The sequence below is a fragment of the Cuculus canorus genome, chromosome 5, assembly GCF_017976375.1.
Source record: "Cuculus canorus isolate bCucCan1 chromosome 5, bCucCan1.pri, whole genome shotgun sequence".
Lineage (NCBI taxonomy): Eukaryota > Metazoa > Chordata > Aves > Cuculiformes > Cuculidae > Cuculus > Cuculus canorus.
Window position 1 is genome coordinate 16,932,599 of NC_071405.1, and position 23,268 is coordinate 16,955,866.

Below are 23,268 nucleotides of genomic sequence, written 5' to 3' on the forward strand. Positions count from 1 at the left end.
CCCAAACCTGCCCAGGAGAAGGGACACCACATGGACCCCTAAGTGACCTGGAAGAAGGGGCACCCAATGGACCCCAAACCTGCCTGAGAGCAGGGGCACCACATGGACTCTCAGCCTGCCCAGGACAAGGGGCACCCAATGGACCCTCAACCTGTGGAGGAGCAGGAACCCCACAGACCCCCAGGTTGCTTGGGAGAAGGAGGACACTGGAGCCCCCCACCCTGCGGAGGAGCAGGAACCCCCTGGCCCCTCACCCTGCAGAGCAGCAGGAGCCCCCCCAGCTCGCTTTCACATCTTTATTAGAAAAAAAACCCAAACTGACCCAAAATCTCTCTGGTTGCGGAACCCCCGGGTTGGGAGGCTGGCTGTGGGGCTGGGGAGTCGCTGTGGGGCGTGTGAACTCCGTGCCGATGCTCTTTGGTTGGTGCCCGTGGGCTCCCATGCGCCCACACGCCGGGGGGGGTGGGGAGGTTATGGCTTTAGAGGGCACCCGCAGCAACCCCCGTGTGGGCACCGCGGTAGGGAGCACGCACACACGTGTGTGTGGCACGCACACTCGGGAGGGGCAGCTGCATGCAGGGACCACGCGTGTGCAGGCGTATGCATGCAGGGACGCGTGTGTGCACGGGGCTGCAGGGCACTCCGAGTGGGGGGGGCGCCTACGCACACACGTGTGCACACAGGGATGCGTGTGTGCACGGGGCTGCTGCACACCTGGAGCTTGGGGGCACCTACATGCACACGCATGTGCACATGTGTGCACACAGGGATGTGTGTGTGCATGGGGCTGCTGCACACCCTGTGTGTGGGGGGCACCTGCGAACACACATGTGCAAAGGTTTGCATGCAGGGATGCATGCGTGCATGGGGCTGCTGCACACCTTGTGCATGGGGGCACCTCTGCACACGCGTGTGCGCACATGTGCATGCAGGGACACGCATTTGCAGGGGGCTGCTGGGCACCTCTGGCTGTGCACAGGTGGAGAAGCACATCTGCACATGCGTGTGCACGCAGGGCACGTGCACAGGGATATCTGTGTGATCTGTGTTCAGTGTGTACTTTCTACACGGCACTGCCCATACATCCATAAACACAAATCTATGCACACGCCTGTGCACGGAGGTGTTTGACCCGTGCTGGGCACGCTCCACCCATGTTCCCACGCGTGTGCAGAGCTGTGTGAGTGGTGATGGAGGCGAGGGGTGCCCACATGTGTCCATGTGCCCCAACCTCCCCTTCAGCCCCAGATGCCTCCCCTCGGCCCGGCACACGCGATCCTGGCACACGTGTGTGCCCCGCAGGTGTGACGGCTCCCCCTGCATGGGGGTTATTTCTTTTTTGGGAAGAAGCTGAACCGTTTCTCCTTGTCCTTGCGGGGCAGGGGGGCGGCGGGGGGCAGGGGCAGACTCTGCGCCTTGCCCCGGCTGCCCTGGCACTCGGTTATTGCTGAGCTCAGCCCCTGCAGCCAGGCCTGCAGCTCCTCCTGTGGGGTGGGCGACGGCTCAGCGGGGGCCCCTGGCCCCTAGCCAGCCACCTTCGCGTCCTCATGGGTACCACTGGCTGCCACACACATGCCCCTGGGGACCCCCCAGACCCCAACCATTTCTTCATGGCCCCCCTGGTCACCCCATGTCCCCTGGGCATCACCAGACCCCAACCATGTCCTCTTGGCACCCCATGTTCCCCTGGGCACCACCAGGCCCGCACCATGTCCTCATGGCACCCCTTGTCCTCTGGACATCACCAGACCCCAACCACGTCCTCATGGTACCCCATGTTCCCCTGGGCACCACCAGCCCCACACCATGTCCTCATGGCACCCCTGTCACCCTAGGCATCGCCAGACTCCAACCCCATGCCCTCATGGCACCCCTGAACACCCAGAGTATCACCAGCCCCCCCTCCTGACGGTACCCTGGGCACCACCAGCCACCCTAGGTCCCCCATGGCATCTCCAGTCCCTGCTGGCTACCCGATGTTCCACCAGGATGTCCCTCACCTCATCCTTGCCATGGAAGAGCCACTCGCTGCCATTGCTGAGCCTGGGGACAAGAGCGCAGGTGGTGGTGAGGCACGTGCCACCTCACGCCATGCCACCTCGTGCCATGCCAGGGCTTTACCTGAGTTTGAAGACGTGCTTCTTCTTCTTGTAGCCGGCGGCCACCTCACAGAGGGCATCTCGCAGCCCCAGGGGCTCCTCACCGTGGCAGGGCAACCCCAGCGCCCGGCTCTTGGCATCCTTGAAGAAGGCAAGCTGGCCACCGCGCAGGACACAGTACCGTGTGCTCCACGACCTGCGGCCACACCAGTGCACCTGCGTCACCTGGCACTGCCACCACCACCACAGCCTGGCACTGCCACCGCGGCCACCGCCGTGCCTACCGGTTAGACGCCCGCTTGGTGGCCGCCTCCAGGTCGTGCTTGCGGCCAAGGTAGCCCTCCAGCTGGATGCTGCAGGTGCGGGCTGGCAGCGTGGCCGGCTCCTCGGGCTCCTCCCGTGGCACCCGTGGGCTTGGGGACGGTGGCTCCTCATCGCCTGTTGTCCGGGCCAGCTGCCGCAAAGCAACAGCCCTGTTACACCATAGGGTCACCACCCACCACATCCTGAGGTCCCATCTCCTCCCATGGTGGAACCTCGCATGTGGGTCCCTGTCCCCAGCGAGGATTCATGGTCCCCAAGTTGGTGGCCTGGTGGTGGGTGCCAGCGTGGAGTGGTCACTCCCAACTCTTGGTGACCCATGTGGGAGCTGGTGGCTACTAGAAGGAAGACAGTGAGCAGCTGGGATGTGGTCCAGCACTGGGACCAACGCTGTGCTGGATTTGAGGTGCTGAGTTTGAGCTGAGATGGCAGTCCTGTGAGCCACCAAGGTGTTGTCCCACACTCAGGGGACTTGGGGACAGTGAGGGTGTCAGATGGGGTCTGGGTGTCCAGCAGATGGGATACTCTCAGGGGACAACAGGCAGGTTCAGGGCCAGGGCACAGCCATCCCAGTGCCTGTCCCCTCCTCCACCCACCGATGTCCCCAGCCCTGCACGGGGTTGCCAGCATCATGTGGGGATGTGGAGGTCCCATGCTGCGTCCCACCAAGAGGGGTGGGAGAAGGGACGCTGTCCCTGGCAGCCAGGAGGGGACCACATCCCTAAGCAGGCAGAAGTGTTCCTGTCCCCAAGCAGCCAGAAGATGCCCAGGTCCCCAAGCAGGAAGAGGGGAAGCCCTGTCCCCAAGGAGCCAGAAGCTACCCATGTCCCCAAGCAGGCAGAAGAAGTTCTTGTCCCCAAGCAGGCAGAGTGGGCAGGAAGAGCAGAGAGGCTGTCAGGGAGTACAAGATGGTTGGTACGTAGGGTGACGATGTCCTGAGGGTGGCAGTGCCCTGTAGGGTGATGATGCCCCAAGTAGGGATGATGGTCTGAGAGTGGCCAAGCCCTCTGGTGTGATGACACCTTGCAGGGTGGTGATGGCCCAAGGGATGATGATGTCTTGCAGGGCGCTGATGCCCTACGCTGTGATTATGCACCTCGGCGTGACAATGCCCCTTGGGGTGATGATGATGCCTTGCAGAGTGAAAACCCCAAGGGATGATGATGATGCCCCATGGGTAGATGATGCCCCAAGAGACGATGATGCCTTGCAGAGTGAAAACCTCAAGGGATGATGATGATGCCTATAGGTTGATGATCCCCCAAGGGATGATGATGAATGCAGAGTGAAAACCCCAAGGGATGATGATGCCCATGGATGGTGATGCCCATGGGACAACAATACCCAAGGAGTGATGATGTCCCAAGGACCGCATGCAGTGGGGTGCTGTGAGCACAACCAGCCAGGAGCACCATTTCTGTGTCCATGGGCAGCTCTGCCCGACGTCCCCTCCATGCCGGGGCAGAGCCCTGGGTGCTTGGAAAGCTGGGTGCCACATGGCTTTGTGGTGTCCCTGTGGGTTCTCCTGGGACACACGCTGCCTCTCAGAGCGCGATGGTGGGGTCTGCCCACGGCTGGACTGCTGCTCCAGCTCTGGCTGCTGCTCCCATCCCAGAGACACCCATGGGTGCCAGCACCCAGCTGGCCTGAGCCCAGTTGTGGGAAGGGTTTCTCTGAGGAGCGGGGGCAGAGGGGACCATGCAGCACCCATGCTCCCGTCCATCCATTTTGGGGTCATTTAGCATTTATTCAACACAAGGCAAGGAACAAGGCAAGGAACAAGGCAAGGATGAGGGGGTGGGGAGCTGTCACCATGCCACGGAGTCACCAGGAACATGCAGGACATGCAGGGAGATCTTTTATGGTGTCAGGGAAGGAGAAAGCTAAACTCAAGAACTGACCGGCTCTGGTCCGTCGGTGGTGGGCAGAGAGGTGTCCTGTGTGCTCTCGCCCTTCCTCTTCTCCTCCTCCTCCTCAGACCTGCGGCAGGGAGAGGCCCACTCAGCACTCCCAAAACCCCCACCGCAGGCACAGTCCCATCGGGACCAGCTGCTGCAACGCCATCCGACCAAACACAGCAGGGCTTGACCTTCATCCCCTGCATCGATTTAACGCATAGGAAATGGAAATTGCTGAGTAAACCCTTTCTGCTTTGTGAAGAGGGAAGCTGGAAGAGATGCCCACATGCCATGGAATCTCCTCTTCTCTTACCCAGCCTCCAGCTCCCCGTCCAGGTCCAGGTGGTACTCGGGACCCTCCACATGCGTCACCCCATCACGCAGCGTCCGCCCATCCATGAGCTCCAACTGCCAGGGAAGGGGGCAAAGGCGTTAAGGGCTGGTGGGGAAACTGAGGCAGGGCAGGAGAGGTGAGCTGGGACTGCCTGCATCCCCTCCTGAGCCTTCCTCACCGTCGTCAGCTTCCTCAGGGCGGCGATGCGCTCCTCCCAGGTGGCTGAGGACTTCTCGAACGCCTCATGGCGCTTGAGCAGCTTCTCCACTGCGTCCACTGTCTGCCCGTAGTCGCTGCTGGCCAGGTAGGGCTCTTGCGCCATCAGCCATGACTCGGCCACTGTGGCGTCCCGGGAGAACTGGCACACCTCCAGCACTGCAGGCAGGGATGGGGAGCGCTCAGCACCCTACACCACCCCCATCGCCACCCCCTGGCTGAGCCGCAGTCCTATCCGGCACCGCCGGCGAACTCACAGAGCCGCAGCCGCTCCCAGCGCTGCTCCCACGTCTCCATCATGGCCCTCCTCTTCTCCACCAGCTCCATCAGCTTCACCTTGATCTGCAAGGGGACACTGTCACAGGGTGACCCCGGTGGCACCATCCCTACCGCGCTCCATCTCTGCTGGCCTCACCTCGGGCGAGTCCTGGTGCTTGCGCTGCAGCAGCTTCTTGCCCAGCTCAATGCAGGCAGTAAAGTTCTTGCCCCGGGCATCCACCTCGGCCCTGATGCCCTGATGGTACTTCATGAGCAGCTCCACGGAGGAGACATCCCTGGAGACAGAGAGGTGATGGCATCAGTGGTGGCATCAGTGCTGGGAGCCAGCGAATGGTGCTGGGTGCCCACTGGGCGCACTCATACCTGGGTTTCTCCTGTGTCTCAATCTGCCGGACAGTGCTTTCCATCCAGGAAAGCAGATCCCGCACCATCCCGAAGAAGCGATGCTTGTCGGCCGTGTCCACCAGCCGGGCCCGACGCCCGCTGCATGCCTCCAGCAGCGCCTGCAGGGCTCTGGCCACCTCCTGCTCCTGTTCTTGGATGCCGGCTGCCTTCTCGCCAGCGTAAGCAGCCTGCAGCCGTGCCGCCGTCTCCCTGAACTGCTGCACCTGCCCGGAGGAGATGGAGAGCATGGAGGATGGCGAGTGCTGGTGGTGCCAGTGCTGGGCATCCCTGCAGGCTCCGGGTGCAGCCTCACCTGCGTCTCCAGCAGCTGGAGGTCACGCTCGAAGGCGCTGTGCATGCGGTGGAAAGCCTCCACTGTGCCAGCATCCTCGCCCAGGTCCTGCGGCAGCTCCTGGCGCCGGGCAGCAATGAGGGACAGCAGCTCAGCACCATCGTAGAAGTACTTGTGGAGGTCGTGGGAGGCGGCGAGGAGCTGCATGCGGGTGTCGATCAGCTCCAGGAGGTCAGCCCAGCTCTCATTGAGCCCATCCTTCCACTCAGCCATGGTGGCCGCCTCCGTGTGCCCCGCGTCAATGAGGTCCTCAATGGCCAGGTTCACCCGGTCCACGCGTTCCTGCCCCACGCTGCCCGTGTCCCGTGCAAACTCCCGAAACTTCTCCCGCAGGAGCTGCATGAGGGAGAGGAGAGTCTGGTTTAGCCTCACAAAACCACACATGGGCATCACCATGCCCAGGCCGGCACCGGCATTCTCACCGTGACGTGGTCCAGGTCCTGCCCCATCTCCTGGGAGGAGGCGACCACGTCGCGCTCGGCAATCCACTGCTCCAGGTCTTCCACCTCCCGCTTCAGCTGGAAGAGGTGGGACATGTTCTCCAGGCGCCGGCGGCGCTCCTCAGCCACCTCCTTCAGCCCTGCGTAGTGCTTGTCCACCTGGCCCTGCAGCCGGATGATCTGCTCCCTGCGCGGCCCCGGCACACAGACACCCCAGTTCTCACCCGGGAAAAGATGTCCCCAACCCATCCGTGTTGCCAACTGGGGGAGAACTTGGGGAAGGACCCTCTCTGTTCCCTGTGTCCCTTTGCCTCCACCTCCTTGATGCAGCCAGGGTGATGCTGCCCAGCTGGAGCAAGGTGCCAGGGCAGCCAATGCCACCAGAGCTCCAACCAAACCACCCACCCCAGTGCTGAGGGCAAAGAGCTGCCCCGAGGGACAGGGGACACGTGGTGGTGGCACCTACCCCTCAGGGTGGCCAGCAGAGAGCAGCTGCTGAGCCCTCCCTGCCAGCTCCTTGATGGTTTGGCCGTAGTCCTCAATGGATCGCTGCTGCCGGATGTGTCTCTTCAGCATCACCAAGCCACTCTCCTCATCCTGCGGCATGGCAGACACCGGTGCCCATCAGTGCCCAGCATGGAGGTGGGATGGGGACCAGGGTCCAGCCCCGGTGTCCACCCTGCGGGCATGGTGTGGGGTAGCATGGGATGGGATGATCTGGCTTGGCATAGGGTGGCATGAGATGGGATGACCTGTAATGGCTTGGCATGGGGTGGCATTTGATGAGCTATAGTGGCATGGGGAGGCATGGGTTGGGGTGTAATGATGTAACATGGCGTGGGATGGACTGTGTTATGGCACAGTATGTCATGGAATGACCAGACACAGGATGACCAGTAGTGGGATGGGATAGGATGGGATGGGATGCCCTAAAGGGATGGGATGGACTGTGCTATGGTGTGTAACAGCCAGAGGATGGCATGCAATGGCACGGCACAGCATGGGATGGATGGTATGTAATGTCTCAGTGTGGCATGAGATGGAGTGTAACGGCATGGCAGAGCCTGGGTGGACACAGGACATCCCAGCATGGCACAGAACCACACCCCCCCAACACGTGGCACCATGTGGAGCACCCCTGTCACCTTTGGCTTCTCCTCGGCTCCCATGAAGAGCTCCTGCTCACTGATCCATGCCTCAGCCTCGCTGGCATCCAGGTAGTACTGCTGCGCCTCGCCAGCCTCCCGCAGGCGCTGCTGCCGGGCGGCGGTCTCTGCCCGCAGCATTTCCCACAGTGCCTGCAGCTCCCGCGCCCGAACCTCCAGCTCGGGGCTCAGTCCGGTGCTGCTCACCGCCGCCTCGCCGCGCCTCAGCACCTCGGCCAGGCGAGGACCGTGTCCCGCCAGCTCCTTCTGCAGCGTCTGCGGGCGGGACGGGGCGTCATGGCAGGGCATGCGGCCACCACAAGGCTTGTCCTCGGGGCGAGTGGCACTATGGGACCAGCCGGGGTGGTGGGTGGCACCACGGCACCGGGGCTCACCTCGTTCCTCTTGGCCAGGCACTGCACGCTCTGCAGGTCAGTGCCGTGCTCCGTCGACCTCGCCAAGGGCAGCCGCTCCTGCACCCACAGCTGCGGGCGAGAGCACCCCCTCAGCACCACACGGCACTGACAGGTGCTTCTGGCACACCCGACCCCACTGCCGTGATGATGCTCACCGTCTCATCCTCCAGATCCCGCCCGAGTTGGTACATGGCCTTGGCGGTCTCCAGCTCCATCCTCCTCCTGCCCAGCGGCTCCAGCAAGTCACGGAATCGCCGCCGGAGCTTCTGCTCATGCCCATCAGCATCAGGCTCATCCCTGACAAGGGGTGGCCCCTGCCATTCCAGCTCATCCAACTCCTTCATCCGCGCTCCCACTTGCTCTTCCAGTCTCTGCATGGGCAGAACAGCGTGAGCCACGGCAGAGCAGGGTCACAGAATCATGGAATCGGTTGGAATTTGAGGTCATCGAGGCCAATCATCCCTGTCCACTACTAAGCCATCCCCGAGCACCTTGTCTGCCTGGCTTTAAACCCCTCCAGGGCTGGGGACTCCACCACCGCCCTGAGCAGCCTCTGCCAGGGCCCAAGAACCCTTTTAGTTTTTCCTGATGTCCAAACTGAACGTGCCCTGGTGCAACTTGAGGCCATTCCCTCTTGTCCTGTCCCCCGTCACTTGGGAGAAGAGCCCAGCACCCACTTCACCACAACTTCCTTTCAGGCGGTTGTAAACAGCAATGAGGTCTCCTCTCGGCCTCCTTTTCTCCAGACTAAACAGCCCCAGGTCCCTCAGATGCCTCTCATAACCCTTGTTCTCCAGCCCTTGGGAGATGGGGACCCCATGGGCACCATTCAGCCCTGTTCAAGACCACAACCCAGCACTTCAGAGCCCTCCCCACCCCAAACTAGGGTCCTGCCCAAAGGAATGGGTGAGATCCCAACACCCTTCCACCCCCTCAAATTGCTCGGCTGGCGGTGCCACCACCCACCGTCAGCTTCTTCAGCTGCAGATTTGTGGCGGTGAGGTCTTTGGCCGGCTCGGCGCTGCGCAGCTCCTCCTCCGCCTGCCCCAGCCAGCTCTCCAGCTCCCCGTAGCTCTGGGCGTACAGCGTTGAGCGGTTGGCCTCAAAGAGCTGCCGGCCCTTCTCCTCACCCGCATGGCGCAGCCCGTCCCACCGCTCCCGCAGCTTCTCCAGCTGCCGTGCCACCACCTCGCCGTACTGCGGTTTGCGACTTGCCAGCTCCTTCCCTTCCTGCCGGCAACACCAAAGAGGTTTGTGAGCACCACAGCGTGGCTCCACGCTGGCATGGGGACCTCCCACCTAGCCAGGGTCAGTGAGGCTTCCAGGCTCTGGTACCCACCTTCTCAATCTTCTCCAACCAACCCCGGTTGGCCGCCAGCTCGGCCATGAACGCCTGGTGCTTCTGCCACTTGCCGTGGAGGCCACGGGCTTCTCCGTAAGAGGCATCCAGTGCTGTCAGCATCTTCTCCTCCACCCAGGCATCAAGCTGTAGGTGAGGGGTGTTAGGACTCAGCTAGTGCGGACCCCCCAGTGCCACCAGCCGTGCCATGTGCCTACCTCCTGGCAGTTCTGCAGGAAGGTCTGCAGCTCATGGTTGTCCTGAAGCAAACCTGCCGCCTCCTCCACCTTGGCTGCAATGTCCCCGTGCCTGGTAGGGCGACCAGAGATGGGCAGCATCAGCCCTGCTGCCAACACACTGCCCGCCCGCCGACCCCTCGCCACACTCACCGCTTCTGGAGGGCCTGGCACTTCTCGGTGATCTTCTCGGCAAAGATGTTCCCCTCCGCCACGAGCTTGGTGCCACCAGCCACCACCTCAGGGACCTTCTCGGCGCTGCTCTCCACGCCAGCACAGAAGTTCTGGAAGCGGCGCAGGGCAGCAGCTGAGCCCTCCAGTGTGGTGGGCACGTCCAGATGGGTCAGTGTGTACTCCTAGGGGGACACAAGGGGGTGTCAGCACCTTTCTGGGGTGCCCATGAGCCAAGAACCGCCCTGGGACCTTCCTTGGGCACCCACCTGGTTGGTAAGGAGGATCTCCGCCTGCTTAGCATCACGGAGGAACTCCTGGAAGCCACGGCATTGGATGAGGAAGCGGTGCCGGGCTTCTGCCATCCTGCCCAGGGCAGCCCAGCCGGCCTCCACGCCCTGCAGGCGCTGCCGCAGCCCCTCATACTGGGGGTCCGTCTGCTCCCCCACCACTTTCTCCCCAGCTTCCATCAAGGTGGTGAAGGCATCCGCGTGCTCCTCCGCATCCCGCCTTGCAGCCTCGTGCCGCTGCAGCAGCTCCTCTGCCTCGGCCAAAGAGACCGGCACCTCGTCGGTGGCTGCCACGGCTTTCTGAGCCCCGAAGAGCCAAGCCTGAAAGTCATCCAGGTCCTGCAGGAAGCGTCGAAGCTGCCCGGCTTCACCCAAAGAGGCTGCTTGGTCCCGCAGGGCCGCCTGCAGCTCGTCCCACGCGGCCACCGCCGCTGTCAGCTGCTCGGCCACCTCCCCGGCCACCTCAGGCCGTTCCTTGGCCAGCTCGTCAGCCTGGGAGCGCAGGGTGGCCAGGCGCTCCTCGGCGACCGCCAGCTCTCGCTCGATGCCGTAGAGCTTGCGTTGGGTGGCCAAGACGCCAGCCAAGTCCCGTCCCAGCTCAGCGGTGGCCTCGACCGCCCGGGCTTTGCTCTGCAGCCACTGCCGCGTCTCCTCGCACTCCAGGCGGTAGTTGAGGAGCCGCAGAGCCGAGCCCACCGCTCGGTGACGCTCGGCCACCAGCGCCCTGAACCGCTCCCACCTGTGAGGGGGAAGCAGGTGAGGGCAGGGGATGCGGCCAGTGGGGACCAGTCTGACCACTCCGGTGTCACCCACTCGCCCCAATGTCACCTCCTCGCCCTGGCATCACCCACTTGCCCCCAGCATCACCCACTTGCGTCCAGCATCACCTACTGGTCTCAGCACCACCCACTCACCCCTGACATCACTTGCTCATCCCCCAGCGTCACCCACTCACCCCCAGCATTGCTCACTTGCCCCAATGTCACTTGTTCACTCTGGCATCACCCACTTGTCCTCAGCATCGCCCACTCGCCCCATACCTCTCGTTGAGCTGCTCCTGGCACTGCCGGACGTGGGGGCTGCGGGGGTGTCTGCTGGCCAGCAGCCCATCGGCTGCCTGGTTGACGGCTGCAATCTGGGAAGCCACGGTGGCCATCTCCTGCTCCAGTCCATCCAGCCTGTGGGGACAACCAGGCTGAGAACGGGCAGCAACTCAGGACACCTCATGGCAGCACCACCACCGTGCAAGCTCCTACCTATGCTGCACCACATCCAGGTCCTCCAGTGCCTGAGGGACCTCCAATTGTCCCAGCCAGGTCTCCTTGGACGCCATCCAGAGGTGGCAGGCATCACTCTCGCCAAAGACAGTGTAGAGGTCGAGGGCGTCCTGCAGCTGGCGGCCTCGCTTCTCGGCCAGCATGGCCACCTCGGCGTGCAGCTCCCACAGGGCTTCCAGCCGGCTCTGTGCCTCGGGGCTGCCGCGCAGCTCCGGTGGGAAGCCATCAGCTTGTTGAGTCAAGCCATCCAGCTGCTCCTTGGCAGCCACCAGCTCCTCCAGCAGCTCATGGTGCTGCCGCAGCAGGACACGGGTGTGGGACTCGTCCTGTCCCAGCTCCTCAGCAGCCGCACGCCGTCGCGCATCCCTTAACGCCTCCATCAACTCCTCGGTCTCCGCTTGGAACTGGAAGAAACCTTCAGCCTCGCGCAAGCCACGCCGGCGGAATGCTGCCAGCTCCTCCAGCTGCGCCCACAGAGCCCGCACCACAGCGCTGCGCTCACGCAGCCGATCGGCTGCCTGCCCCGCCACCGCCAGCCCCTCGCCCGCTGCCAGTGCCTGCTCCAGCCGCCCACCACGGCCCCGCAGCTCGGCCTCGAAGGCGGCGTGGCGGCGCTGGAGCAGCAGCACGCCCGGCAGGTCCTTCCCAAAGTCCAACGAGGAGTAGAGCTGTTCCTGCTCCTTGATCCAGGCTTCGGTCTCATCCAGCTCCCACAGGCAGGTCCAGAGGGAGCGAGACTGCTCCAGCAGAGCTCTCCGCCGTGCCGCCAGCGCTGCCAGCTCCCGCCGGCACAACTCCAGGTGGCTCACGCGGTCCCGGATGATTTTGGGGTCGCATGGACGATAGCCTGGATGGGAAACAGCGGGGGAACCTATCAGTGGGGCCTCCTGGCTTCTCCTGGCCATACCACGGTCACAGGGATCCTGGGTTCTCCTGGCCGTGCAATGGTCCTAGGGCATCTCAACTCCGCCCAGCCATGCCATGGTCCCAGGATGTCCTAGCTTCTCCTGGCCATGCCGTGGCCCCAGGATGTCCTGACTGTGCATGGTCCCAGCTCCCTCCGGCCATTCCATGGTCCCAGGATGCCTCCACGTGCCTACCCTCAGCATCGGCGAAGCGGAAGGCAGCAGTGCTGATGGCTCGTGTCTTCTCCGCCTGCAGGGCCATGTCCCTCTCCAGCAGCTGGTGGGTCTGCAGCAGCTCCTCAGCCTCCAGAAGGTGCTTCCCACACTCAGGCGATGCCAGCTGCACCTGCAGGAGGGCCCAAGCCAACATCCACCACCAGTTCCAGCCAAGAGCACCCGCTGCCACCCAGAACCTACCACCAGCACCTCAGTATCTCATCTGTCTTCTCATGGGGGTCCTACCAACACTCTGCCTGGTAGGGACCAAGGCATCCCACCCATGGTGTTCCCCAACACCCACAGCTCACCTTGACCTCATCCATCCAGTCAATGCTATGGAGCATCTCCTGGAAGAGGTGCTGCAGGACGAGATTCATCTCCAGGCGCTGGCGCCGGGCAGCCAGCAGCTCCAGGAGCTGCTCCCAGAGCCGCAGGATGTTGTCCTTGCGCCTGTTGATGCGTTGGATGTCATGGTAGCCCTCCACCTCCAGCTCCTTTGCCACTGCCTCGATGGCCTGCACTCGCTCCTTGTAGGCGGCTGTGTCTGTCTCGATGGCCTCATGCTTCTTCTTGGCCGCCTCCACTGCTGGCAAGTCCTGGCCGAAGTTGTCCTGCACCAGCACAAAGCCCATGGTGAAGCTCCAGTAGGGCACCCTGGCTGTCGGGGTGGATGTCCCCAGTCTTACCTGGGCCACCAGGCGCTGGTTCTCGCTCAGCCAGGCCTCCCGCATGGCCGCCTTGCGGTCAAATCGCCGCGCCAGCTGCTCCAGCTTCTCCTGCCGGATCAGCTCGTTGCGCAGTGCCAGCTCCCGCTCGTGCTCCGCTTTCTCCAGCTGCTCCCACGCCTGTGGGAAGGGGGAGCCAGATCAGGGTGGCACCTCACCCCTCAACCACCCGTGTCTTGTTCTGGTGGTGAACCCCAATGTGTCCCATGGGCTGGGGAGGGTGGCTGGAGGAACCCAGCCTGCCTTAGGGTGGACCTGATAGATCAGGTCCATCTGGGATGGACTTGAACATCCCTGGGAGATGGACCCAACCTGCCCTGCCACCCATCCCAGGATGGACCTGAACTGCTCACAGGAGAAGGACCTGACCTGGTCTAGAACAAACCTAATTTGCCCTGGACAGACCCAACCTGCCCCAGGACCTGAACTGCCTTGGGATGGAACCAAGTTGCCCCAGGAGATGGACCAAGGAGTTGGACCCAACCTGCCCTGGGACAGCCTGGGAAGCAAAGCCCTCAGAGACACAGGTGGAAGAGCTGCCCCAGGTCACAGGGTGTCATGTGTCCCTATGGTACGTTGCCAGGATGGGCCCCATACCCGGTTGATGTCAGAGACCAAGCGCCCCTCGTTCGGTGTGTAGACGCGCTGGTTGTTGGCTCGCATCCTTGACTGGATGGTGAAGAGCAGCACCTCCAGGTTGCCCTTCTCCTGAAACCTGCCCCAGAGAGAGCTCAGCCTGGAGGACCCATGGGTGCTCCCCACCACCGTGTGGGCATGGGGGGCTCAGGGGTGCTTACTTGGGGGGCTTCTCCACAGTGCGGTAGGTGCTGAAGGCCTGAAGCTGGTGCTGCACCCCGGCCAGCGAGTTGGCAAAGCTGCGGCTGTTGAGGGAGGCGATGGTCTGCTCGATCCAGGTGAGCAGGTTGGATGCCAGCCCTCCATAGCCCTCGATCATCCGCTCCGTCTCCTTGGCGTGCTCAATGACCTGCACCATGGCCCGTGGTGAGCATGGAGGTCCAGCACCCTGGCAGAACTCCCACCCCAACGTCATCCTCTACCTTGCCCAAGCGCCTGCCTTCCACCTCCAGCACCTTCATCTTGGAGAAGTAGTGGTAGAAGGCCACCACATAGGTGATGATGGACTTCTCATCGGGGTTCTCTGTGAACACATCTGCCCAGTGCAAGCAAGACGGGTCAGTCCTGACCTGGCCTCCACAGTGCCCGGGCATCACCCCAGGGTGCCACCCCTGCCCTGGTGGTGATGGGTCACCACGGCCTTATCAGGTCCTTACTTCCCCACCCCCAGATCCTCCTTCTCTGAGGTGGAAAGCCTCAGAGGTCCATAGAGGCAGGGTGCAATGGGGAAACTGAGGCAGGAGTGTTGGCAGTGGCAGCCTCACCTTCAGGGTCGAGGAGTGAGGTGATGCCCAGGTGCCGCTCGGCCACACTGAACGCATGCTCCAGGTTGTGCCGGGCATTGGATTTGGTCAGGTTTTGGAAGTCAACCAGCTCAGGCCTGGGGTCAGAATGTGTGGGATGGTGGTGACACACCTATGGGACATCCCCTGGTGCCACCGCCACCCCGACGTGTCCCAGTGCCCACCACCATGCCACCTACCTGTGCCTGTGGATAAGGGCATTGAAGGCCAGCCCATCCTTCCAGCTCGAGGTGAAGTTGGTGATGTTCACGTGGGGGTACCTGCGATGGGGACAGGGCGTCAACATCACCCTCTGGGCACTCCAGACCCTGGCGTGGTGAGGTGAGGGTCCCACCACCTACCCTGCTGTCTTCATCTGGCACCAGAGCAGCAGCGCATCCCTGGCAGAGCGCGTCTCCCGGCCCTCCTGTGTGTGCACGATGATGTCCTGGATCTGGGGCAGAAGAACATCCCAAGGTTGAGTGAGGACATCCAAGGAGGACAGTTCCCACATCCACAGGGCACCGAGCTGGGAGGTGCCCCCCACCCACATAGTCCCACCTGGAAGCGGAGGATGATGGTCCAGATGAGGCCAAGGACAAGGCGGTGGTTGCCATCCACGATGTCATGGGAGCCCATGTTCTCCAGGTGCACCCGCTGCTCCTTCAGGAACTGAAGTGCCTTGTCCACGTTCTCCAGGCAGTGGATCCGCATCCGGCCCTTGGTGGGCTTGGGCTGGGTTACAACAGCACTCAGCACCCTCCCCTCCATGCTGGGCACCCCTATGGCTGCTTGGGGACACCTGCGTGTCCTTGCTGCCACCCCAACCCTAGTGGAGCCTTCATCAATACCAAGGTCAAGAGCTTTGGTGGACCACCAGAGCTGGTGATGTAGGGCATGGGGTGGCATGGAATGGGATGGTCCCAGGGTCCCCATCTGGATGAGATTCCTACCAGAAGCTCTCCTGACAGCACCTCCAGCAGCTTGATGAGCACTCGCCCGTCCCGGAGGTCCATGTAGAGGTCCGAGATGCGGCAGGTGACGCGAGCCAAGTGTGAATTCACCCACTTGGTGAAGGTTTTCTTCTGCACGGCCTCCCGCTCATCTACAACAACAGCGAGCATGGTGATGCCAGTGCTGGTGGGGACAACCCAGGAGGACTGAGACGACCTGACCCCAGCACTGACCTGCCAGGGCTTTGATGCGGGAGCGCTCGAAGAGCCGCGCTGAGCTGTTGTCGTTGTCCAGCTCATCGTCGGAGGCATCCCAGCGGACATTGACGCGCCCATATGGCTGCTGCAGCTCCAGCTGCTCGTAGTCGTTGGCCGAGGTCATGGTCCTGGCGTCCCCCGGCCAAGTGGCCGTCGGCTACCAGCAAGAGGCCCCTGCGGGAGAGCCCGGAGGCCATTAGCTTCAGCAGATTGGCGGCTCAGCACGGCTGCGTAAGCTGCTCAGAGGGATTTAACCTTGTCCCCCCCACCCCCAGGTGTTGGGGGGCACCAGGGTGCCAAGTGCTCAGGGAGTCATCCTGTTGGCACGCAGCCCTGTGCTGCGGCCTGTCTGCCCCCCAGTGCCCCAGCACCCCACCCAGTGTCCCCTTCTGTCCCCCCAGCACCCCATCCTGCCTCCCAGCATCTCATTCTGCCCCCTCAGCACCCCACCTAGCATCCCCTTTTGCCCCCCCCGCACCCCATCTTGCCCATCCAACGTCCCCTTCTGCCCACCAAGCACCCCATCCTACCCACTCAGTGTCCCCTTCTGCCCACCCAGCATCCCATCCTGCCCCTCAGCACCCCAACCAGTTTCCTCTTCTGCTCCCCCAGCACCCTGTCATCCTACGCAGCACCCTAGCTGCTTGCCCAGAGCCCTATCCTGCTCTTCCAGCACTCCACCATCTCCCCCAGCACCCCATCCTGCCCTCCCATGCGCTATTATCCTACACAGCACCCCAGCTACCCACCCAGCACCCCAATCCTGACTCCCAGTGCCCCATCATCCCACCCACTGCCCCATTCTGCCCACCTGGTGCCCCACTGTCCTACACAGCACTCCATTCTGCCCACCCCCAGCACCCCCCCATCCCAACTTGCACCCCATTCTGCCACTCCAGCACCCCACCATCCTATCCAGTATTGCACCATTGCACACAGCACCCCACTCTGCCCCCTCCCAGTGCCCCACCATCCTACACAGCACCTCAGCCACTCACCCACCGCCCCACTCTGCCCACCCAATGCCCCATCCTGCCCCCCCAGCACCCCAGCTGCCCACCCAGCACTCCAATCCTGACCCCCAGTGCCCCACTGTCCTACACAGCACCCCAGTTCCTCACTCTGCCCCCCCCAGCACCCCACCATCCCATTCAGCACCCCATCCTGCCACTCCAGTATCCCATCCTGACCCCCTCTTCAGCACCCTACCATCCTACAGAGCATCTCAGCTGCCCTCCCCAGTGCTTCACTCTACCCACTCAGCGCCCAAGCTTCCCCCCAGCACCCCATTCTGACTCCACAGCACCCCATTTGTCCCCAGTCCCGGTCCCCGGGGGTCCCCCCCCCGAGCCCTCGGGTGCCCTGGGGGGCAGTGGGCGCTGGCCGCACGCACCCCGACACCTCCGCCGTGGAGGGGCTTCGCCGGCATCCTCGGCAGAAAGCATGCGACAGCTGCCAGCGGGGGGGCCACCCACCCCTGGGGACATTTGAGACACAGATAGGACGTGGCCCGTATCTAAAAATGTCTGCGAGCAGCTGTCGGGGGAGGGGGGGGCGGGAGGAGGCTGCAGGGGCCCCCAAGGGGTGTGGGGAGCCGCGCTGGGGCTCCCCAGGGCCAGCACCCGGCTGGGACCCCCTCAAGCACCCATGGGTGCATGGCACAGCCGGGGGAACCCCGGGTGCCCCCAAACCCCTCGTGTCCCCCTGAGCCGGGGCAGCCCGTAGCCACCAGGTCCCCGGGGGCCCCTGGCAGGCGTGTGGGCAGGAGGGCGTTATCAGGGCTGGCAGCGCTGGGTGGGCCCCAGCACCCGCTATAATCGCACCCGTGCAGGCAGCGTCTGGGGTCGCCAGACATCTCGCACACCAGAGCGTGCCAGGACCTCAAGGAGCGTGTGAGAGGTTGCACGAGTGAGCAAGGACATGGAGGAGCAGGACAGGGTGTGCAAGGACCTCAGGGAGTGTGTGAGAGGTTGCACGAGTGAGCAAGGATGAGGAGGAGCAGGCCAGAGCGTGCAGAAGCATGTATGCATGAGTAAGGACATGAAGGAGCGTGCGAGAGGATGCACAAGTGGGTAAGGACAAGGAGGAGCAGGCCAGGGTGTGCAAGGACCTCAAGGAGTGTGTGAGAAGGTGCACGAGTGAGCAAGGATGAGGAGGAGCCGGCCAGAGCATGCAAGGCCATGAAGGAGTGTGTGAGGTGTTGCATGAGTGAGTGAGGATGTATAGGAGCGGGCCAGAGCGTGCAGGAGTGTGTATGTGTGTGCAAGGACATGAAGGAATGTGTGAGAGGATGGATGAGTGAGCAAGGACAGAGAGGAGGAGGCCAGAGCATGCAAGGACCTCAAGGAGCATATGAGAGGATGGACGAGTGAGTAGGGACATGGAGGAGCATGCATGTGTGAGCAAGGACATGTAGTGTCAGAGTGTGCAAGAGGATGCACAAGTGAGCAAGGATGTGGAAGAGCATGCACGTGTGAGCAAGGACGTGGATGAGCATGTGAGAGGTTTCATGAGCAAGCAAGGACGTGGAGGAGCAGGCCAGAGCATGCAGGAGCATGTATATGTGAGCAAGGACATGTAGGAGTGTGCAAGGACATGAAGGAGCGTGCAAGAGGATGGGTGAGTGAGCAAGGATGTGGAGGAGCAGGCCAGGGTGTGCAGGAGCATGGATGTGTGAGAAAGAGCATATGCAGAGTGTGCCAGAGTATGTAAAAGCACACACGCGCAGGCAAGCCCATGCAGGAGCATGCATCTGCAAGGACATGTGAATGCATGCAAGCGCATGCAAGACGACACGCGAGAGCATGCAAGGTCATGCAAGTGCATCGGGAGTGTGCAAGAGCAGGGCTGCAGCTCTTCATGCCAGGGCTTGGTGCTGCTGCCAGCAGCACAGCTGGCATGGGGCTCAGCCTCCTGCACCATAACCCCTTGGGGAAGCCACTCTGGGGAACCCCAGCCCAGCACTGCAGGACCTGCAGCCGCTCTGCCTGGGCCAAATGCACCGAGGTGTGTTGAGTCTCTGTCACAGCCTGGCGTTGCCATCCCCGTGGGAGAGCTTGGCCCTGGCTGGGCCTCCCCCACCCCATCACCCCAGCAAGCCCGCAGCTGGGGGCATCTGAGGAGGAGGAGATCACACAGGGAGCCACAGCGGGGCCCAAGGCAGCCGCCAGCATGCATTTTGAACGCAGGTGCTCGGTGAGCCTTGAAATCTCCCTCTGCTGCACCAGCGCTTTCCAAACAGCCCTGTCTGGCGGAGCTGTGCCGCCACCAGCACCCGCTGCCCGGGGACCCTCATTCCACCCGCTGAGCCGGAGGAGAGCCAGGAGTATCCTGCACCCAAGCCAGGGCAGCGTTGCCTCACCCGGCTGGCGGCTCAGCGCCGTGAATCAGCACTTCCCAGCAAGGGGCTGGCATCCCGCCTGCCCGGGGATGTCCCCCCTGCACCCCAAGGGTGGCCAGGGTGCGGTTTGGCACCCACCACCCATGGCATCTTTGAGCCCCTTCCTCATCTTGGCCCTCGTCACGGTGGTGCAGGGCCAAAACACCTTCTGGTGATGCATGAGATCTTATTGGTGTCCCCCAAACACCCGGTCCATTGCCTGCAACCTGGCAGGACCCAGGCGCACCCACTGCCTGGCTGCTTTGCTTCCCCAATTAATGCTTTCATTCTGCATCACCACCGAACCAGAGCTCGGCAATGCTCCCAGTGCCACCGGCCCCACCAGGGAGCAGGAGTTGGGGGGCACCCCCAGAGCCACCTGCCTGCTGCCCAGGCACACAGCCAGGAGCAGATGGGCTCACTCGGGAGTGCTGGGCACTGCATGGCCAAGCTCCTCCGGCCATGGTGCCCCAGCCAAGCTCCCACCAAGTGGGCGAAGGGGTTGGGGTTCCCCAGGGCCGCAGTTGGGGTGGATGCCGTCCGTGCTGGGACTGTTGCATGTCACCTAAACCGACATGCACACGTGCTGGCACTCCACACACATTTTTGGCTAAAAATAGGTCTTCCCTGCACCCAATGCCAGCCAAGCCCCACTCCCTTCTTAGGAGCTGGCCCCCCTGCACCTCCTCACCTGCCTCAAAATCATCAACCAGGGCCCAAAACCCACCCGAGAGCCACAATATACTCCTCGGGGGGCTCTGCTGGTGCTCATCGGCATTGGGGGAGGGTCTTGATACCTCCTCGTTGGCTCAACCCAGCGGAGCAAAGGGCACACTAATGCTTCGACTCTAGGAGCTGGGAATTTGCCAAAGCAAACCCCCCCGACCGGTGAGCTGGGAAACCAGCCTTGACTGACCCTTGGTTTACTGGGTTGCAGGCAGGAGACCTCCAGCCCAACAGCCACCCATGAGCATCCTCCTGCCACCACACTGGCATGTGGAGGCCAAGGCATGGTGGCCAGAAAACTCTTCCCAGTAACTCCCAGTTTGCCCAGTTCCCCCACTGCACAGTGCCTCCAGAGTCAGCTTGCCCACCCCGTCCCAACAGGACATCCCCGGTGGTCCCAGCAGCTGCCAGTACCCATGTGGGGATCCCGCTTGTAGTTGGTTTTCCTGGGTGTCCCCACAAAGTCACCGCTGTTCACCTGCCCCGTCCTTGGTGGCAGTGGAGAGAGCAGCCCCGGGGACACAGAGGGACAGCGGGACCCCCCCAGCCAGGGGAAAAGGAGATGCTGAGCTTCCCGTGGGGTCCCCAACCCCCTGCTACACTTTGCAGCCAGGGGGTCGCCGGGGAGGGCAGCGCGTCCCGGTGCACCCCTGCTTCTCCATGGGAAGCAGCAGCTCCCGGTGCTCCCAAACCCCCGGGAAGCGGTGCCTCCCGGTGCCCACCGGTCCCTCTAGTTCTCCACCTTAAGCCCCTGAGAACGGGTCCCTCCCGGTGCCCCCTAAAGCCCCGAGACCCGGTCCCTCCCGGTGCTCCCCGGTTCCCTCCATCCCCTCAGAGGCGGCTTTTCCCGGTGCTCTCCGGTCCCTCCCGGTGTCCCCCGAACCCCCGGGGACCGGTTCCCTCTCGATGCTCTCCGGTGTCTCCCGTTCTCCCCCCACCGCAGAGAACGGCGCATCCCGGTGCCCTCCGGTGCCTCCCGCTCCCTGCAAACTCCCGGTGACCGATGCCTCCCGGTGCCCCAAACCCCCACATTTCCCTGGAGGCGGCGTGTCCCGGTACCCACCCCCCCCCCGCTTCTCCCCATGGAGCGGCGCCTTCCGCTGCTCTCCGCTCCCTCCCGTGTCCCCGAACCCTCAGGGACCGGTGCCTTCCGCTGCTCTTCGGTCTCTCCCGGTGTCCCCCGGGGACCTGTGCCTCCTGGTGCCTTCCAGTTCTCCCAAACCCCCGGGAAGCCGTGCCTCCCGGTCCCCTGGAAATCTCCAGGGACCGGTGCCTCCCTGTGCTTTCCGCTCCCTCCCGCTGCTCTCCGGTGCCTCCCGGTCCCCTAAACCCCGGGGAAGCGGTGTCTCCCGGTGCTCTCCGGTCCCTCCCGGTCCCCAAATCTCCAGGGACCGATGCCTCCCGGTGCTTTCCGCTTCCTCACGGTGCTCTCCGGTGCCTCTCGGTCCACCAAACCGCGGGAAGCGGTGCCTCCCGGTGCTCAAACCCCCGGAGACAGATGCCTCCCGGTGGTCTCCGTTTCCCCAAACCCCCGAGGTCCGGTGCCCACCCAGACCCCCGGTGCCGCCGCTCCCCCCGGTTCCCGGTGTCTCACCTGCCCGGGGCTGCGGGCGGACGAGCGGCGGCGGGCCCGGCGCGGGGCGGGGGAGCGGAGCCGCCCTGCTCGGGGCTATAAATACCATTATCTGCGGACATTCCTGCGGGCCCGCGGCTGCCCGGCCCCGATAGCCCCGCGCCCCCCCCCCCGGCCCGGGCGCAGGCGGGCGGGACCGCGCTGCCCGCCCGCAATGCAGCACAGCGGCCCCCCCGCCGCTCCGCCCGCACCTGCCGGCGCCCACAGCCGCTCCGCCGCCGGGGAGACGGGGCCACCGGGGCCCTGCCAGCCCGGGGCCACCTCCTGACAGCCCACCTGCCAGCCCCCCCCCAGTTAGTCCCATCACCGCTCCAGCAAGCCCAGGGCAACCTTCAACCAGCTCCCGCCAAGCCTGAGGCAACCTCAAAACAGCTCTGGGGGTCCCCCCAGTTAGTCCCATCACCCCTCCACCGAGCCCGGGGCAACCTCCAACCGGCCCTGGGTGGCCCCCAGTGAGCTCAGAGCAAGCCCCAGCCAGCCCTGGGCCCCTCTGGTTAGTCCCATCACCCCTCCAGCAAGCCAGGGGCAACCTCCAGCCAGCCCTAGGTGGCCCCAGTAAGCCCAGGGCACCCCCTAGCCAGCCCTGGGGTCCCCCAGTTAGTCCCATCACTCCTGCAGTGAGCTCGAGGCAACGTTCAGTCAGCCCTAGGTAGCCTCAGCGAACCCGGGGCAACTTCCAGCCAGCCCTGGGGGCAACTCAGCTAGCCCTTAGAGGCCCTCTGCTAGTCCAAGCAGACCCCAGGTAGCCCTAAGCACCCTCCAGTTAGTCCCATCACCTCACAGCCAGCCCTGGGCAACCTCCAGCTGGCCTAGGATGCACTTCAGCTAGCCTAGGGGGTCTCCCAGCTAGCCCCAGGCACTTTCTTAACTAGACCCAGTGTCCTCAGTAGCCCTAGGCACCCTTCAGCTAGCCCTGGATGCCCCCCACTAGCCCTAGGCACCCACTAGCTAGTCCTAGGCATCCCCCACTAGCACTGCCTGTCCCCAGCTAGTCCCAGGCACACCCCAGCTAGCCCTAGGCACCTCTTAGCTAGTCCCACGTGCCCCTCGCTAGACCTGACATGCTCCAGATAGCCCTGGGTCCCTCCCAGCTGGCCCAGGCACCCAACCCCTCACCAAAGGGGGTCACCGCCCCCCCATCACTTTAACTCTGCCTTAGATGCGGGGGGTGGTGCTTGGCTCCGCCTCCCTATCGCAGCCCATCACAAGCCACGCCCACACACAGACCACGCCCACTCAACAATACCCCATTCACGGACCACGCCCACACAGACGCAAGCCCCCGCCCACTCAATCAGAAACCCCGCCTACAAAGCGCCTACAAAGACCACGCCCCTGACCTAACCACGCCCCCTACACGTAAACCCGCCCCTGCTATCGGAACGCCCATATATGGCAAGCGCTGTGCTCCAAAGCCCCGCCCACAGGGCGGAGACACGCCCCTACTACGTCCAGACCACACATGTTATATTCTCCTTTCCAAGCCCCGCCCACAAGACGGAACCACGACCCCTTAGCTCCATGCCCCCGGCTCTAAGCTCGGCCAATAGAACAAGCGCTGGGCTTCAAGCCCCGCCCACAGAATGAAGCCACTCCCCCACTAAGCACCACCCATAGAGATGACGCTCTGCGTGCCAAGCCCCGCCCACAACGCAGAGCTATGCCCCTGCTTAGCTCCGCACACAACGCGTAGTCACGCCCTCGGCTCTAAGCTCCGCCAATAGAACAAGCTATGCGCTCCAAGCCCCGCCCACAAGACGGAGCCGCGCTCCTCCAAGCCTCGCTCACAAGGCATAGCCACGCCCCTGCACTAAGCTGCACCAATAGAGCAAGAGCGAGTCTCCAAGCCCCGCCT

At 63.5% G+C, this 23,268-nt stretch overlaps 1 protein-coding gene across 3 annotated transcripts; it reads right to left on the reverse strand.

Annotated features, from left to right (window-relative positions):
* Positions 1-1,321: 1,321 nt before the first annotated feature.
* On the reverse strand, positions 1,322-21,531 carry SPTB (spectrin beta, erythrocytic). Of its 3 annotated transcripts, none has more exons than XM_054067089.1 (36): positions 21,375-21,531; positions 15,652-15,849; positions 15,418-15,569; positions 15,026-15,199; positions 14,827-14,918; positions 14,665-14,745; positions 14,447-14,562; positions 14,105-14,217; positions 13,844-14,031; positions 13,644-13,761; positions 13,008-13,166; positions 12,630-12,932; positions 12,298-12,448; positions 11,177-12,044; positions 10,961-11,098; positions 9,900-10,659; positions 9,613-9,815; positions 9,442-9,532; positions 9,224-9,370; positions 8,851-9,114; positions 8,040-8,255; positions 7,864-7,953; positions 7,469-7,744; positions 6,790-6,920; positions 6,306-6,510; positions 5,845-6,219; positions 5,511-5,755; positions 5,284-5,422; positions 5,126-5,210; positions 4,831-5,027; positions 4,632-4,726; positions 4,322-4,400; positions 2,384-2,553; positions 2,122-2,295; positions 2,001-2,043; positions 1,322-1,484 (listed from the first exon to the last, which is right to left on the reverse strand). In XM_054067089.1, the coding sequence occupies exons 2-36, from the start codon at positions 15,797-15,799 to the stop codon at positions 1,329-1,331; spliced, it is 6,942 nt and encodes a 2,313-aa protein (XP_053923064.1). In that variant the 5' UTR covers positions 15,800-15,849; positions 21,375-21,531; the 3' UTR covers positions 1,322-1,328. The 3 variants fall into 3 exon arrangements, with proteins under 3 accessions (XP_053923064.1, XP_053923065.1, XP_053923066.1); XM_054067090.1 differs by lacking the exon at positions 21,375-21,531 and adding an exon at positions 17,069-17,193; XM_054067091.1 differs by lacking the exons at positions 1,322-1,484; positions 2,001-2,043; positions 2,122-2,295; positions 2,384-2,553 and having other exon boundaries at positions 4,135-4,400.
* Positions 21,532-23,268: the final 1,737 nt, after the last annotated feature.

Bases quoted from the DNA above. Each gene is read 5' to 3' on its own strand.
- SPTB (XM_054067089.1), bottom strand. From the start codon at position 15,799: ATGACCTCGGCCAACGACTACGAGCAGCTGGAGCTGCAGCAGCCATAT. The intron at 6,921-7,468 runs GTGACAGGGGTG...GCCATGCCGCAG, and splicing joins GAGCCGAGGAGAAGCCAAAG to GATGAGGAGAGTGGCTTGGT. The intron at 4,401-4,631 runs GTAAGAGAAGAG...TCCCTGCCGCAG, and splicing joins GACGGGGAGCTGGAGGCTGG to GTCTGAGGAGGAGGAGGAGA.